Raw genomic sequence first — 16030 nt, 5'->3', positions numbered from 1 at the left:
AAGGATTGGACCAGAAGATGTCTGGTTTCTTCCAGGACATTCTGTGATTCCCACACTTTGGAGTTAGCCTTGAGGAACCTTATACCTTCCTTACACTCCCTTATCTGCCTTTAAGCAGGACTGCCTCTAATGGTGGATAGGGAAAGTGTTAGGTGGTTAGAAAGAGGACCTAGAAAATGCTAAAGAGTGAAGGGTGCATGCGTGGCCAATTATATCAATTTTAACACTAGAGACACAAGCATTAGTGTCCCCTTATGCCTTGACAAAGGTAAATTTAGAGGGGGAAAAAAGGATTACAGAGTATCCTAAAGTGTCACAGTCTGAAAATACAGTTACGTACTTCTTGGGTGATCAAGCCACAAGGGAAACCCAAGGTAGTTAGGGGGCTCTGGGGCTGTAAGGGTGACGTCATGGAGATCAACCTGCCCTCCTATAGCGGACACAGAATCCCAGGCTGTCTGCATTGCAGCCCTGAGCTGATGTGTGGAGACTTCACTCTTCCTGCCCCTCCCCTTACAGATTTATGAGCTGTATAACGGTGGCTCAGTGCCTGTGACATATGAGATCCAGACCAACATCCTGTCACAGGTTCAGGAAAAGAATTTTGATCACCCTATCTTCAGCTGCCTCAACCCCCAAGGGGAGATCCAGCCAGGCTCAACGGCTCAGGTCTTGTGGATCTTCTCACCGATTGAGGCCAAGACCTACACAGTGAGCAGCAGCCTGGGCTAATTGAGGGTGGATGTTGGAGTTGGCCTCCTCAGCAAGCCTTGCTCTGACCAGTCCCTTCCCCATCCTCTTAACTTCCCAGGTGGATGTGCCCATACATATCCTAGGATGGAACTCAGCCATCATCTGCTTCCAGGGAGTGGGCTATGACCCCCATGTCATGGGGGACACAGCCCCCTTCCACAACATCTCCTCTTGGGACAACGACTCCATACATTCTAGGCTGATGGTTCCTGGACAGGTAGGGGGAAGGGAGGTAGGAAGGCCTGAGGCCTAGGAGGAGCCTGAGGGCCCTGGGGTGGCCAGTGGAGGGATAGGGAAGCTAGGAAGGAAATGCGATGGAGGTGAGAGAGGTGAAGCCTGGAAACAGCCCTCCTCCAGATTTAGGAGGCAGCACTGGTTCAAAGAGAGGCTTACCCTGCCACCTAGTGCCCACAGGAGTTCCTGCTCAAGCCACTCCACCTAGTGCAGGGCCCTGCATCCTGCCCTCTTCTCTGGACACGGGGATGGGGATTCTGGAAGGGGTTGAAGGAAGCTCTCCCATTTTAGGGCTGTGAGGTGTTATCTTCATACAGAACAGTTCCTCCCCTTGACCTAGATGGATTTTGCTATAAGACATCTAGGGTCAGTAACACCATCTTTAGTTCAAACACATCTCACTGTTGGGAGGTCTGACCCATTCATTCATCCACCCGTCCACCCATCTCCTTCCATTGACCCACATGCCCATTTACCCAACCATGTAACCATCCATACTTCCATGCAGCCACCCAGTCATTATCCACCCATACATCTTCCTGTTCACCCTTCCACTTTTTGGACTCTAACTGCATGAGAAGCACTATGAAGGCCCTGAGGACACAAAGAAGAGCCAGGCAAAGTCCTAGCCCTGGAGGCACTCAGGCTCTAGACAGAGAGAAAGTGCCCCTTCCATGTGGCCTCAGTTTTTCCAGACACCCCGTTTTGTTCCCAGTGAAGAAGCCAACAGCTGATCCCCCAGTTAATTTACAGCCATCCTTTCTCAGCCCTTCCAAGCCCATTTTAATGGTCAAAATCATAGGCTTTAGAGTGAGACTGGGTTTCTCCCAGCTGTGCCTATAAGAGATCTTTGGAAAAATTATTTATGTTTTCTAAACCTTAGCAGGACATCAGTAAAATGGGTACAATAATAATACCTATATCACAGGACCATGGTGAGGATCAGATGCATGTGAACTGCCTACCACGGTACCTGGCCTGTTGAAAGCACTCACTAACTGGTAGTGGTTGCTATGGTTATTATTCCTTCACCTCCCAAGGTGGCTGTTGTGTTGTCTCCACCAACAGAATGTCTTCCTGTCCCGGTCTCATATCTCTCTGGGAAACATTCCTGTGCAGAGCAAGTGCCGCCGCCTTCTGTTCCTCAACAACATCTCTAAGAATGAGACCATTGTCTTTGAGTGGCAGCTGAAGCCTCTAGACTTTGGGGAGGTGAGAGTCCCCTGTTTCCACAGAATCAGAGCCTCTAACAGAGCTCCAGACCCGCCTTATTCTACCTCATCCTATCCCATCTTGTTTCATCTTACCCCATCCCACCCAACTTCCCCTCACCATCCCACCCCAGGCCACCCCACCATCCCATCCATCCCATCCCACCCTATTCCATCCCACCCCATCCCATCCCATCTTATCCTGTCCCACCATCTCACTCCGTCCAACCTGCTCCACCCCACCTCATCCTACCCACCCCATCCCATCCCTGAAAATCTCCAGAGACCTCCCTTCCCCAAACAGGTGTCTGTGAGTCCCATGAGAGGGAAGGTGGCTCCTGAAGAGACAATCCCATTTGTGGTGACCCTGCAGACCTCAGTGCATGCCAGCTTCTACAGCCTGGACCTAGTGTGCAAGGTAGGACCAGCACCAGAGAGAAGCTGGGATGGCAGAGCTCCCAGTCCTCGGGTGTGGGGTGAGCTATGAGATCCCCAGACTTCCAGAGAGAGGCAGGGGCCAGCCCCTGGATGAGGGGGGCCCAAAGCACATAGACCCTCCAGACCTTGGCCTTCACTGTCCTCATCCTGGGCTACAGGTGCACCAGCAGGAGCTCCTGAATCAGTACCATAAGGAGCTACAAGAGTGGAAGAGTGAGGAGGTGCGGCAGAAAGTGGAATTCACCATCACAGATAAGAAAGTAAAGGTGAGGAGGCCAGAGTGGGCCTTGAACACCACAGATCTTCTGACCACCTTACCAGAGGGGTCAGAGGTAGTGATCTGAGGTAGTCTTACATGCAAAACTGGCCAGCCTGCCCTAGATTAGCTTTCTTTCATTAGACGAAACATAGCATCTCCCCAGGAGACTCTCTTCTGGGTACAAAAACCTGGCTGACCTTTCCCTGCCTCATGTAGCCCCAGTATTTAATGGGTGCCTGCTAAATGCTGGGACCCGGGGGAAACAAGACAGAGCTCACCCTCTGCTGGAAGACAGTGTGGTATAGTGGGTTCAGGTGCAGACTCTGGAGACAATTTGCTGAGTTTTGATGCTTGGCTTTGATGATTTCTAGCTCTGGCATCTTGGTCAAGCTATTTAATTATCTTAGTTCTCTCAACTGTAAAATGGGGATAATATGACATCTGGGATTGGCTTCAAGATAGCCCAGAGGTGGGGCCCAGATGATACAAGATTGGCCACGAGCTACTGATTTTTGAAGCTGGGTGGTGGATAATGGAGGACTCTTTGTACATTCTCTCCCCTTTCCTGTATTCGAAAATTTCCATATTAAGAAGGTTAAAAATAAAAGTTTAAAAAATATTTTTGGATGCAAGAAAAATAGTACCTGCTTTGCAGCATTGTTGTAAGGATTAAATGAGGTCATACAAGAAAAGTGCCTCCAACAGTGCCGGGCACCAGGTAAGCATGTGCTAAACATGGCTATTAGTATTTATAGGAAGAGACTGATAATAAGCATGAGACTACACATCCATCTTAGTTCTTCCTCTGGTTTCACAGCCCCCCTGTGCTAGTATTTGTGCACCTTGATCACCTCTGTCCTCACCACACTGAACCCCCAGGGAAGCACTGCTCCCCTCTGAAACTGTGGCCCAACTGTGAACGCAAATCATGTCTTGAGGGTATGGGAGAAGGGATTTCTGAATTACATCTTAATGAGGGAGGGTGTTTTCTTACCACACCAAACCACAAAGCTCCAAGGCACAAGGACACGCTCCCTTGGGACAGCCTGCACATGTTTGGTGGCATGTTCTTTCTCTTTCCTTCAGTTGGGTTATCTGGTTTTCCTTGTCTGCAGGCAGACCTTCCTTAGGGAAGGTCCTGGAAAAGGGTGTGACTGGGAGTTGGGTGGGATCAAGAGGGCGGCAGATCCTGGCATTGGCTTTAGGCCCTCTGTGGGTCAGCAGGAAGGGTAGGAAGAGGGGAGTCCCTCTAGGCGTCTTATATCCTAAGCACAGGTCTCTTTGCTTCCACAGAGAAGGGCATATTGTACAGCCTGTGAACCTGTGAGGAAGTACAAGGTGAGGTCCTAACCCCATCTCCTTGGGATAAATTGAAAGATCCTTGTTTGCTTCCAGAGATACCTCCAACTGCTGGCCCAGCTTCCTGGAAGGAAGGGGTCACACCCCTATTTGGCCCTAAAGGCCTGGTTGGGAGCTAGGGACCCACTGGTGATGGGAATGGAGTCCCCAAACCCCTGTCATCCACATCTCCCCCTTTTCGAAGACGCTGCCCCCCATCAAGAATCAGCAGCCTCTCAACCGGCCTGCCAGCTGGAACCTTAAGATCTCAAAGGAGGAGCCATCCTGGCTGTGTCCCCAGCTGCCCTCACCAGGCATACTGTGCTTGGGCCTCACTGCCCGTGCACACGCCACCGACTACTTCCTGGACAACTTCTTCTCCGACTTTCCCCGCCACTTCTTACACCGGTGAACTCTCAGGGAGGGAGGGGTCTCTGCCCCCTGGGGAACCTCACTAGGCTTCCTGCCCCACCACTTTCTTTCCCTTGCCAACTTGGAGCCTCTTCAGATCCTGTGCCGACTCAGGTTTGGGCTTGGTTCCCCAAATGCAGTAGCACTATATTTGGGCCAAAGCCAGGGCCTGCCCCAAGTTCATCTATGTTCTCATGACTGCATCACCACCACCATTGCTCATAACCCCACCCCCAGCATGGTGGCTTGCCGAGACCACTCAGAATGTCATGGCCTGTTCCAGGGAGCTGCCGAAGAGAAAATGCCCCAGGAAGGAGTTGGTGGCTTCTGAGGAAGAATCCCCTGACAAGTGGGCCCCTGTCTCCAAGCAGGAGAAGCAACTCCTGGTTGACTGTCTCACCGCCATCATCAGGTGACAACCCCCACCCCCGGACCCTCATCAACCCCCTCATCTCTCTGAACTCATTCAGCCAACTCTGGGTTCCCCCCATGGGCCCTGAAGTCCCTTCCTTTCTTGAAAACTAGAACTTCCTTACAAGGTCCTTCCACTGGTGGCCCCAGGATAGGGCAGCTCTAATGGAGCTGGCTAGAGGAATCCTCAGGGCTGGATCCTAAGTTTTGCCCTGTCCATGGCTGGTAGATAAGGTCCAAGCCAGTTCACTGTTTACCCAGGACTCCTGTCCCTTGTCTGTGTGACTCTGACCTCCTGGCTCTGCCTCTAAGAACCCACAGGGCCCAGAGGTGCCCTCCTCCAAAGAAGGGATAGAGGGGGCAACTAAGAGGTCTCCTTCCCCGCTTAGCACCCATTTGTAGACATAGTAGGCAGGCACTGCCCCTTGGGGAACACGGAAGTCAGAGACCCACAGGGGGCTGCAAGGCCTCTCAGCAAGGACCTTCTCTTCCTCCCTGCCATGCAGGGGTCTGCTAGAAGACAAGATCTTCCATGAGGCCGTGGACCAAAACCTGGTGGAGAAGATACCTTACTTCTGCCAGTTCTGGAGTGAGCAGTCAGCCAAGTTCATGGCCCAAAACAACAGCCTACACTTAGCGCCAGTCCTGTCTCCATCCTCCAGCAGCTGGGAGGAAGACAAAGGCAAGGAGCAGGAGGAGGACGAACTGAGTCTGGGGAAGAAAGAAATGGAAGAAGAGGAGGAGAAGAGCGAAGAGGAGGAGGAGGAGCTGGAGGAGGAAGAAGAGGAACAAGAGGAGCTGGAAGAGGTGAAGGAGACAGGCAAGAAGGAGCTGGAGGCAGAGGAGCTGGAGAAGGAAGAGAAGTTGCCCTGGATGGCGATTGAGCCCACACGGCAGCGCATGTCCCAGGAATCCCTGAAATGGCGGTGGCAGCAGCAGCTGAAGGTCATAGTGAAGGAGGAGCAAGAGCAGGATGAGAAGGAGGCGATCAGCCGGTGAGGAACCAGAGCCAGGCGAGGGTTTGGAGGGCAGCTGTGCACAGAAGGATCCCGGGAGGCAGTGGTGTGCTGGGGCCAGCCTCTATCTGCGTGCAAGGCTCTTCCCGGCTCAGCTGCACTCCCATCTCTCTGAGCTGAAGGCCTTTAGGGGGTATTTACAGAATGGCAATCTGAGATTTACTTTTTCCCTCCAAGACCCGGCTATTAACATTCACTAGCACATCATCTCCAGGGGGTAGTTCTAGTCTCTGAAGTCTCTTAAATGGGTTTCTAGAGGCCAGAGAGAAGCACCACCTCTTCTGGTAGGTCCTTCCCCTGGGGCTGCTCTGGGGGCAGCTTTCTGTCTTTGTTGGGATTCCTTAGGCCCCACCTAGTCCCTTCAGGACCCTCCCACCGCTGGATGCCTTTTCCCAAGCCTGGCCCTGAGATGAGATGGGGCCTACAGTTGCCTGGGTTCGGATTTCACCACTGGCACCAGCCAGTGTAACGTTTGGCAACTTGGTCCCTTTTAAGCCCCAATTTGGGGGTCTATAAAATTGGGACAAGGATGCCTTATAGTGTTGGAAGGGCAGGAAGTTAAATGAGAATCCACGTAGAGCACAGGGCACACAGTATACAGCACAGAGGAAGCGGAGAACGCGAGCGCTGTAGAGGGCGGTGCTGACACCCGTGTCCCCGCCACTCGCAGTCTCCCGGCGTTCGCCAACCTGCAGGAGGCGCTGCTGGAGAACATGATCCAGAACATCCTGGTGGAGGCGAGCCGCGGGGAGGTGGTGCTCACCTCCCGGCCGCGCGTCATCGCCCTGCCCCCGTTCAGCGTTTCCAGGTGGGGGCGCCGACTGCGCGCGAAGGGCGCGAGGGACGGCAGGGGCGGGCTGGCTCGGCCCGAAGCCTCTCTCCAACGCCTTACTGGGGCTTTCTGCCTTCCAGGATTGTGACTCCAGACTTGCTGGCGGCGCCGCCCCTCGGGCTGCATCAAGCAGAGGTGCCCCGCCCGGTGGCGCCGCCCCCTACCAACACTCTGCAGGTGTCAGCGCCCCGCCCCACGGACTTGCTGCTTTAAGGACCCCCATCTCCACCGCCCTGCCAGTAAAGCATATAGCCTTTTTTCCCCCCCGTATCTGCCTTGACTTTATTTCCCCGACCTAGGAGGAATTCTCGCGCGCGTTCTGGGAGGGACAGATGGTTGGAGTGGCTGAGGTGGACTGCAGCGACTCATTGCAGATTTGGGTGCTGGAAAGTTGCGCCTCTCCGCTCCACAGCGCAGCTGGGCGAGAGTTCCCGCCGCTCTCTGCCGGGCGCTGGACCTGGTTTGGCCAGTGGAGGGCGCTTCGGGCGGGGCCTAGCTGGCCTTTGCCTGGTGGACAGGAACTGAGCTCCCGGCCTAGTCCGAGCAGCAGGTGGCCGCGCGGCGAGGTGACCACCCCTCCCCTTTCCCTGTTGCGCCTGCTCCGAGGCTGGGTCCTTCCATCGCCAGCCCTTTCTCAGCATCTGCCGGGCTCCTGGGGCTCTGCTAAGAGCTGAGAAGGAAAGGAAACCAAGGCACGTCGCGGAGGGCTGAGCTAGACGCTGGGACGCGGGTGGAGGTCACAGCTAGCGGGCCACAGACCCGACTAAGCGATTCCCATCGTGAATCTGAATCACCAGCCTAGGGAGTGTCCCTCGTCCCCCAGGATACCCACCTCCCCTCCCACTCCCCCTAACCTCCTCCCGGCAGCCTCTATCCTCTGCTCCTCCCCCCGCCCCCCCAGGCAGGTGGGTGGAAAAGTGACATCTGGTGTTGTTCCAGAGGCGCCCAGGTCCCCGACACCCCCCCTCCACCCCCGCGGCCAAGGCCTCCAAAGAGCTCAGGCCCCAGAGCCCTGGCAGGGGTGGGGAGGGGGTGGGGGCGCTCCGCCTCCTCTGAGTCAATATTTGCTTGGAGCAAACGGGCGCCCGGACAGGTGTGTGTGTGTGTGTGTGTGTGTGTGTGTGTGTGTGTGTGTGACTAGGGGCGGGGACTGAGCAGGCCGTATAAGGGCTCGCTGAGCCCAGAATCCCGCACAAGCTCCGGGGAGTGGGCTGGGGACCAAGCCAAGCACGGCCCGGCCAGGTGAAGGGTGGCCAGGAAGGGAGGGGCGGACCAGGTGCACACCTGCGGTGGCCGCCCCGGCGGGCGACGTGTCAGCCGCAGATGCGCGCAGGTGAGGGCGGCGGCTAGCGGAGCGCTGTGTGGCACTGTGCTCGCGGAAGACCAGGACAGGAGATCACCAAGGGCCACAGCCAGGCCCCGGGCCTTCCGCTCCCGCCCCGCGACGAGCCCCTCGCACAAACCGGACCTGAGCGTTTTGTTCGTTCGGCTCGCGTGAGGCAGGGGTGGCCTCTCAGCACCTGCCCCGGGGCCGGGCCCGACCGCCACGCAGGCACCTGCTGTCGCCGCCGCCGCCGCCGCCATACGGGTCGGAGAGGCTGCGAGCCGCTCCCGGGGAAGATCCGGCTCCCATCCGGCCCCGCCCGCCCTGCCTTATCCTGCCCGCAACTCCGGGGCTGCCCGGCTCGATTCCGGGTAATATGGGCCGGCTGAGCAGGCTCCACCGGGTGGCATAGGGGGCTGTGGCCGAAACAGGAGCCCTTCTGGAGGTGGAAACCCAGCTTCTAGTCCCTCTCTGTCCCAGCGACCTCTCTGGCCTTGGGCAAGTCATTTCCCAGCCTTTCCTCGGTTTTCCTGTATGTTCAGAGGGGTTGGTCTGGCCTTGGGCAAGGGCCTCACCAGTCCCCAGATCCTGGTTTCGGGGCTTCTAGCAATAATGCTGAGCCACTTACCTGGGAAGTTGGAGGCCTTTGAGGGATTGGAGTGTTAGCTGTGAGGAGGTGTGGAAAATCAGGGTGGGGGAGCTAGAACCAGATGAAGATCAAGTCTGCTCCTTCACATCTGTTTGGTGCTGACATCCTGAGGGTTCGCTCCCTGCCATCTCCCTGGCCCTTCTTTCAGTCTTCCCGTGTCTGAGACAGACAGACAGACAGATGGAAAAGGACAAATGGGGCCTGGTAGCCCTTGCCAGGTGGGGTCCCCAGGCACCACAGCCAACCACCTTTCTTAAACTTCATAATCCCAAGGCTTCCTGTTATATGCAGCTGGGGGAGAGGGTGGGTCTCAGTGGCCCTCATCTTAGGTGGGAGTCCACGGGTCATTAGCCACAACCAAACCTGAGACAGCCGGTCCCTCTTCTGCAGGGAGTCAAAGTGTTAAGATCTGACATGAGGGAGGGGGGTGGAGATTGCCTTAGACCCCTGGCCTCCTGCCCCGGAGAGTCTAGAACTGAGGGTTCCACACACAGCCTGAGGTCAGTGTGAGCCCTTAGCTGAGTCTCTGTCCTTTCACTCCAGGTGTCCGTCATTCCTCCTCTCTCAACATTGATGGTGATGCTGGTCTAGCCCCAGAGAGAGGGTCGTAGGTGGAGGGAAGCCTCCTTGGACAGCAGTAAGGAGCTACAGTTTCCCCTTAGGGTGAGGAAGCATCATGGGGTAGGAACTGTACTCCCAGACAGAGGTAGCCCCCAGTGAAAGAGGAGGGTGAGGAGTCACTGGTCCCTTCCAGCTCCATTTTGGATGCTTCTGGAGGTGCTGGCTTGTCCCCTCCACTTGTTCCTCCCCCCCCCCCCCCCCCCCCGTCACCCCCACCCAACTACCCGCAGGGCCTTCGGGATCTGCTGAGTCCTCTGCACAGAGAAAGGGAGGGGGAGGGGATGAGATGGCTCTGACAGATTCCAGGCAGTTCTGGGAGGGGGTGGACTGCAGCAGCCCCAGGGAGGGGGCATCCATGGGTCCCCATGCTGGGATATGTGCAGTCCCCATCCTGGCCCCCCGACCAGGCTTCTGTCCTGGGCCCAGCCCTCTGCTCCTTGCCTGGCACTGAATGATTTGCCTGTTAGGGGCCTGACCCAGCACTGGCACATCTTCCCTGTGTCGTTGAGGGCTTCCTCTTCCCCTCCCTAATCGTGGAAGGGGGTGAAAACTCCCCACCTTTGGCTGGGATTCCAAATCTTGGGGCTGCACAATGAAGAGCTCTCCCCCTGAAATGACTGCCCCCACAGTTAAGGGGGGGGGGTGGGAAGAATGAGGCCAGCAGCGGGCAGGCCACTAGAGGCCGTTGTGACTGAGAGCCACTGCCTTTCCCCCCCACCCCCCAGGGCCTAATTTCCCCCAGAACTCCACTCCCAGTCCCCAAGACCCGCATTTCCAGACCAGGGCCAGGGACCGGGCCTCTCGTCCAGGTCCCTCCTCCCTGCCTGGCCAGGGGCGGAGACTCCAGGCGCCAGGCTGGCCTGCAGGTGCGGGGCTTGGGGGGGGGGGGGTGCTCAGCAGCTGGCGTTCGAGGGGCCCCCTTACCCCTCCCCCTTCCTGTTCCTAGCCAGAGCCTGCTTCCTGTCATCCCTGTCAGCACCCCAGGCGGGGGAGGGGACAGGTAGTGGAGGAAGCGGAAAGAGGGACTGAGCAGTGGGAGTGCAGGTGGCGGTGGGATGGGAAAAGCGTGGAGGAGAAATGTGGAAGGGAGGAGGAGAGCAGAAAACACAAGCAGGACAGAAGGATAGACAGAGGGTGCAGCCCAAAGGGATGGGAGACACAGGGAAGATTTCAGGACGGGGAGGGGGGGAGCTGCAGCCCTCTCATCATCCCCCTGTGAAAGCCAGAGCTAGAGAGAGGGCAGAGACAACCGGAGAGAAACCAGAGAAAATGGACGGAGGCAGAGACACAGAGGCAACATGACATAACAAGAGATGCACAATTCAGAGAGATGGAGCGATTCCAAGGTGCCAGGTCAAAGGTCAGGGTATCGAGAGGTGGAAGGCACAGTGTCTGTGGAGGTAGGGGTCCACCATGTGAAAACAGCTTCCAACCCCACATTGCGGGAAATTACCCCCAAGAGAGGAGAGACAAGTGGCTTCTATAGCCAAGGCTGCGGGTGGGGCTGATACCCCTCTCTTGAGAAACCCATCTTTCCCCATTAAAGGGCAAAAGATGAAGAGGGGCAAGGCTCTGGCCCTACTGGGCACTGAGCAGCAAGGGGCTTGGGTCTGACTCCGTCTCTGCCCTTTTCTGTCTTGGCCACAGCTGGAGAAACAGACAGCTGTGGCAGCTGACCGACCCCCTGCCCACCTGCTGGTTGTGACTCAGCCTTGGAACCTCTGGACGCAGAGGGTACCCAGGGTCTATGTGAGAGTCAGGGGACCTGGGAGTGGAGGCACCAGTGGGGGGGGAGGGGGCCTCATACCCAGGTGCTAATCCCCATCCGGCCAAGGCAGAACCAGAGCCTCACTGACCTTCTTAGAGATTAGTCCCCATGGCGACCTTGGCAACTCGCCCCCTCACTCTGGCTAGGTGTGGGGGGTGGTGTGCAGAGGCCGGGTGGGGCGGGGAGAGAGCCTTCCTGAGGCATCACAGGATCACAGCAGTCAGGGTTGGGAGGGCCCTTCCAGGGTCAGCAGTTAGTACAAAACTGGGGCCTCAAGAGAGGGAATGACCTGCCCAAGGGCACCTATAGAGCCAGAAAAGCCTCAGACCCGAAGTCAGGTCCCCAGTTCCACTCTCAAGTGTTCTTTCCAGAAGAGCAGAGGCCTGAACAAGAACAAAGGACATTAAGATACACCCCCTCAGACCCTCCCCACTCATGATCTCCTAAACTGAGATCAAGGGCAGAGCAACTTGAATGGGGTGAAGCAGGAAGGCTCTCCCTCCTGAGTACTAGGCTGGCTTCCACAAGGCCAATGTGGAAAAGGGGATGCAGATCCCAGAGCTCTGCCTGCTGCCTGACTCCTCCCTCCAGCCCAGCCCAGCCTGCGGGTGTGGGGGGCGGGGTAAACCATGCCGCAAAGCCAGTTATAACCACAACCACAATGACAGAGCAGCTAACATTTATTGGGTGCATATGGCACGCCAATTCTGTGCTTTACATGCACCTAAATCTTCACCACATTTTTTAAGACTATTGTCCCCATTTTACAGAGGGAAAAACTGAGAAGTAGAGTGCAGTTTATATGCAGGGGAGCTTGGATTTGAACCCAGGCTTTAGCGCAAGACTCCAGAGCACTCTTAACCCTTCAGTGTCTGTATGATCAGGGGCGGGTGACTGAGACACCTTCTCTCCTCCTCTCCGTGGCCGTGGAATGGGATATGTGCATGTGTAAGCGAAGGGCGTACTTGTACTCCAACACCCAGCACAGAGTGGCACACAGCACATTGTATTAAACGTTTGAGGAATAAGTGAGTGAACAAGTGTGTGCCCATAAATGAGTGTGATTTGGAGGGGTCTACTGAATCCTAGGAGAGTGATCGCATGTGATGCCTGCCGGATCTGTCTGCGTGCCTGCAACCGTGTGAACGCATGTATGCGCGTGCCCTCTCCCTGCTGCCCTGTGTGAGCCCCATCGCTTTGCGTCTGGTGAGTGGGTGGTAGTGGGAGGGGCCTCCCAATTTCCCGGATGGTAGCCAGCTCTTCACCCTACTGAGGGGCAGAGAAGAGGGACTCTGTTTCTAGCAGGGTAAGACAGTGGGTATGTGGGTGGGGCTCCCGCCCCGACAGGACCCCCCCCCCCCACTCTTTTAGGGCCAGCTGTTGGACCCTGCCTGAGTTGAACTGATCTCTCACTCACTTATCTCTGTCTCCCAGGAGACCAGATCTCACAGCCCCAGGGAAAGTGCCCTTCTGCCAGTTCCAGGCTCTAGAAGGGGGAGTGTGGCGGGGGGGGGGGGGGGGGGCGAGGCAGAGGGTGGGGGAGTGGGGCTGCAAAGAAGAGGCTCCCAGGGGAGGGAGGGCCCCAGTCACAGAATTTGCATCTTCAGTCACCAAAGCCCTGACTGATTTCCCAGTGAAATGAGGTGGGAGCAGGCCAACTTGAGGAGAGGACATTGGCCACTGGGTGCTTGCTCTAAGCTGCCCGGCCATACGGAGAAGTCAGGCTGTTCAGGGATGGGTGAGGGAGATGTCCCTGGGGATTCTCAGGGCCTTTACATGGAAAGAATAGAGACCTGGGTGGGAGCCCAGGATCAGGTTAAGTGTTTCTTTGTCAGATCTGCGTGCACGTCCCCTATGGGATGGGTATCTGACTGGGGTCTGAGGGCCTCACAGGTTCTTAGAACACAGGACTGAGTCTGCTGGTTTCTCTTTGGGATCTTCAGGTGCCTTGTGAGATTTTGAAGAATCGTGAGGAAGGTGACTGAAGATTTCTCTGTGGGACTGTAAGTCCTCATAAGAGAGGCAGGGCTGGATAGGGTGCGGGTAGGAGTTCTTTGAGGGTGATGAGATCCCTGTGAGATCTTGAGGTCTCCTGGTAGTGTAGATGTGGGACACCATTTTCTTTTTGTCTAACTCCCCCCTCCATGCCCAAAGGCTGAGGCCGTGGATGCAGAGGAGGTAGGGGTGAGGGTGCTGAGCTGGCAAACAAAGCCACCTGTGCATCCATCCTTCAGGAAGCTCTGAGCGCAACTGGGCTGGGAAAACAAACAGGACCAGCTGCTGGGGGTTGAGAGGGGGCTAGGAAGGGATTGGGATGGGGTGGGGGGAAGCTGGGGGGCTGGAGCTGGACCAGAGAAAGGAGAAAGGAGGCTGGGACAGGGGTCCATAGCACAGAAAAGGGACAGGGATCCCAGAGTCCCATTCCAGCACACCAGGCAGGGCCACCTGACAGCCCCTTCCCCTCAGTGGGTCATTCTTCCCTTTCTCCATGACTTTGAGGCCCAGAGCCAGGGAGGGGTCTGGGGGATGTGGGGACCCTGAGAGAGGACTAGGCAACTGCCTATCGGTGGTCTTGGTGGGTGTGCCCATTTCTGAGAGAGCCGGGCACAGACATCTACAACTAGGGGGAGCAATGAATGGGCCCTACACACCATTTTCCTGATGAGGAAACTGAGGTATGCAGGAGGGAAGAGGCTGGCTAGTGCCTCACAGCTTCTTAGAGCAGAGCCACAAGCCGAATTTAGGACTAGAAAAGGGGCGGTGTCCTTTTTCACCCAAAGGGTCTCCACCCCCAAATCCCAGCCTGATTCCTAATTCTAATTTGGACCTCAGCTGTTATTCCTCCCCACTACTTCCCTGGCCTGTGAACACACACCCCGCGAGCGCGCGCCCCTACTGTAGAATGTGGCTGTCTGGCCAGCTGAGAAACTGGAAACTGCCCACCTAGGCGGAGCCCCAATCTCAGGGCCGCGCCCAGGACCCCCGCCCCACCTCCCGCAAACACACTGTCCATCTAAGAGACACCAGCGCACCTTCGAAGCTGACACCGAGCGCCAGCGTCACGGAACAGCGCAGACGCACAGCCTGACGCACTCGCCACCCGCGCTCACCGCCCCTCCGACCTCAGCCCCGGACCAACTCCCTCATCCACTTCACCCCTCTTCGCCCGCTTCCTCCGTCGCGTCCCGCCCGCGCCTCCTGGTGGCCGAATCCAGAATTTCTGATAGAGATGGAGGAAGAGGGAGGTAAAGGGAGAGAAGGAGAGATTCAGGTTCTCACCTCCCACCATGTCCAGGCAAAGTCCAAGGGCCAGGACACGAAGAATCCAGGACTGGCTCTTGCCTCCCTCGATAGTTTGTACTTCTTTAAGGATTTGGGGAAAGTATACCCTATTTGTGTTTCTCCAACCACCGCCCACCAAGGGTAGGGAATCAGGGAATTGGCATGGTTCTGACCCCGTCTCCAGTCAACCCCATATGGTCGTCCTTGCTGTGACTCAAATATTACTAACTGTGCTTTACTTCTCAGTTTTAGGGCACTTTATTCTTGGCATTCACCTTCACACACCTTATGATCCTCAATAGCTATTCCTTACCAATGAAAAGAGAGACCCAAGGGAGGCTCCAGTGGCTCCCAGCACTTGTTCTCAGCACTCCAGAATTTGTGTGTGTGTGTGTCGGGGGGGAGTTGGTAGAGTGGGCAAACCATTACCCTAGCTCTCTCACTGGGTAATTTCCTCTACTCCTCTTCCCCTCCCCCCAGACATATGGCCCAGCCTGACCACTTTGTTGCCTCACTCACTCATGTTTTATTGAGCACCTACTATGTGTCCAGCACCATGCTGGGTTTGAGGATAACAACAGGACTGACACAGCCCCTGCCTCCTTAAACAGAGCTTACACTCTAGCAAGGGAGACACTCGGTACAGCCATAAACACACATAAACAAAAGATGAAGACAGCTTTAGAGTGACAAACACTGTAAAGAAAAGAGGGTGAGGGGTGCCTGGGTTACTCAGTTAAGCCTAGGGCTTCAGACGTCAGCTCAGGTCATGATCTCACGGGTTTGTGGGTTTGAGCCCCGCATCAGGCTCTGTGCTGACAGCTCAGAGCCTGAAGCCTGCTTCAGATTCTGTATCTCCCTTTCTCTCTGCCCCTCTCCCATTCCTGCTCTGTCTCTCTCTGAAAATTAAATAAAACATTTTAAAAAACAGAAGAAGAAAAGAAAACAGGGTGGTATGATGAATCGTAAATGCCAGGAACAGCATCACTCAGGAGGTAATAAAGAAGCCAGCATGCCAAAGTCTTTGACTAAGACACTCCAGGCAACAAGAAAAGCAAATGCAAAGGCCCTGAGGTGGAAATGAGCTTTGGGCAGTTGGGAGAAAAGATGGACGGTCAGCATGGCTAGCCTGCTGGAGCTGGAGGTGGCTGCATCTGGCCTATGAGTCCTTTTAGTCACAGAAGGCTGAGTGGCAAGAGGACTGGCTTTGGAGTCAAAAGGTTTAAATTCTAATCTTGCTTCGACACCGGTTTTGTGAATCTGGCCAAAGGTCGGCGCACCCTTGACCCTCAGTTCCCACATCTGTATATCCAAGCTTACCGCTCTCAACTGTTGTTGAGTCTATAAAGAAAGCACTTGGCTCATAGGAGCAACAAAATATTATTAGTTCCCTTCTCACTCTCCCCTCCACTTCTGCTGGAATAGCCCCTCCACTAAGGAAAACTCACAATTTTGCCAGAAGTCTTTGTGCCTCATTGAGAGC

At 55.8% G+C, this 16030-nt stretch overlaps 1 protein-coding gene and 1 long non-coding RNA gene across 10 annotated transcripts in view; both read left to right on the top strand.

Moving 5' to 3' along the window:
• The window catches only part of CFAP65 (cilia and flagella associated protein 65), a 35428-nt gene extending 28259 nt beyond the window's left edge, over positions 1–7169 (top strand). For 6 of the 7 annotated variants that reach the window (XM_086719670.1, XM_086719668.1, XM_086719671.1 and 3 more), the window contains 11 exons: positions 520–711; positions 812–970; positions 2056–2199; positions 2503–2616; positions 2795–2902; positions 4189–4233; positions 4439–4641; positions 4928–5056; positions 5562–6050; positions 6742–6879; positions 6984–7169. In XM_086719670.1, the coding sequence (XP_086575796.1) occupies positions 520–711; positions 812–970; positions 2056–2199; positions 2503–2616; positions 2795–2902; positions 4189–4233; positions 4439–4641; positions 4928–5056; positions 5562–6050; positions 6742–6879; positions 6984–7116 (1854 nt within the window). In that variant the 3' untranslated portion in view covers positions 7117–7169. Of the gene's footprint in view, positions 1–519; positions 712–811; positions 971–2055; positions 2200–2502; positions 2617–2794; positions 2903–4188; positions 4234–4438; positions 4642–4927; positions 5057–5561; positions 6051–6741; positions 6880–6983 lie in introns of those variants that run through there. The other variant, XR_015255568.1, reaches the window with a different exon arrangement.
• A 912-nt stretch (positions 7170–8081) lies between these two features.
• LOC147578683 (uncharacterized) lies at positions 8082–12305 on the top strand. Of its 3 annotated transcripts, XR_015255567.1 has the most exons (4): positions 8082–9094; positions 9420–9539; positions 11145–11246; positions 12036–12305. It is a non-coding gene; the product is annotated as an uncharacterized LOC147578683 (long non-coding RNA). The 3 variants fall into 3 exon arrangements; XR_015255566.1 differs by having other exon boundaries at positions 8082–9539; positions 11145–11231; XR_015255565.1 differs by having other exon boundaries at positions 8082–9539.
• Positions 12306–16030: the final 3725 nt, after the last annotated feature.

The sequence above is a fragment of the Puma concolor genome, chromosome C1 (genome assembly GCF_028749965.1).
Source record: "Puma concolor isolate L17-30 chromosome C1, mPumCon1.1.hap2, whole genome shotgun sequence".
In the NCBI taxonomy this organism is placed as follows: Eukaryota; Metazoa; Chordata; class Mammalia; order Carnivora; family Felidae; genus Puma; species Puma concolor.
Note: the sequence above shows the minus strand (reverse complement) of the source record. Positions and strands in the feature narration are given on the sequence as shown.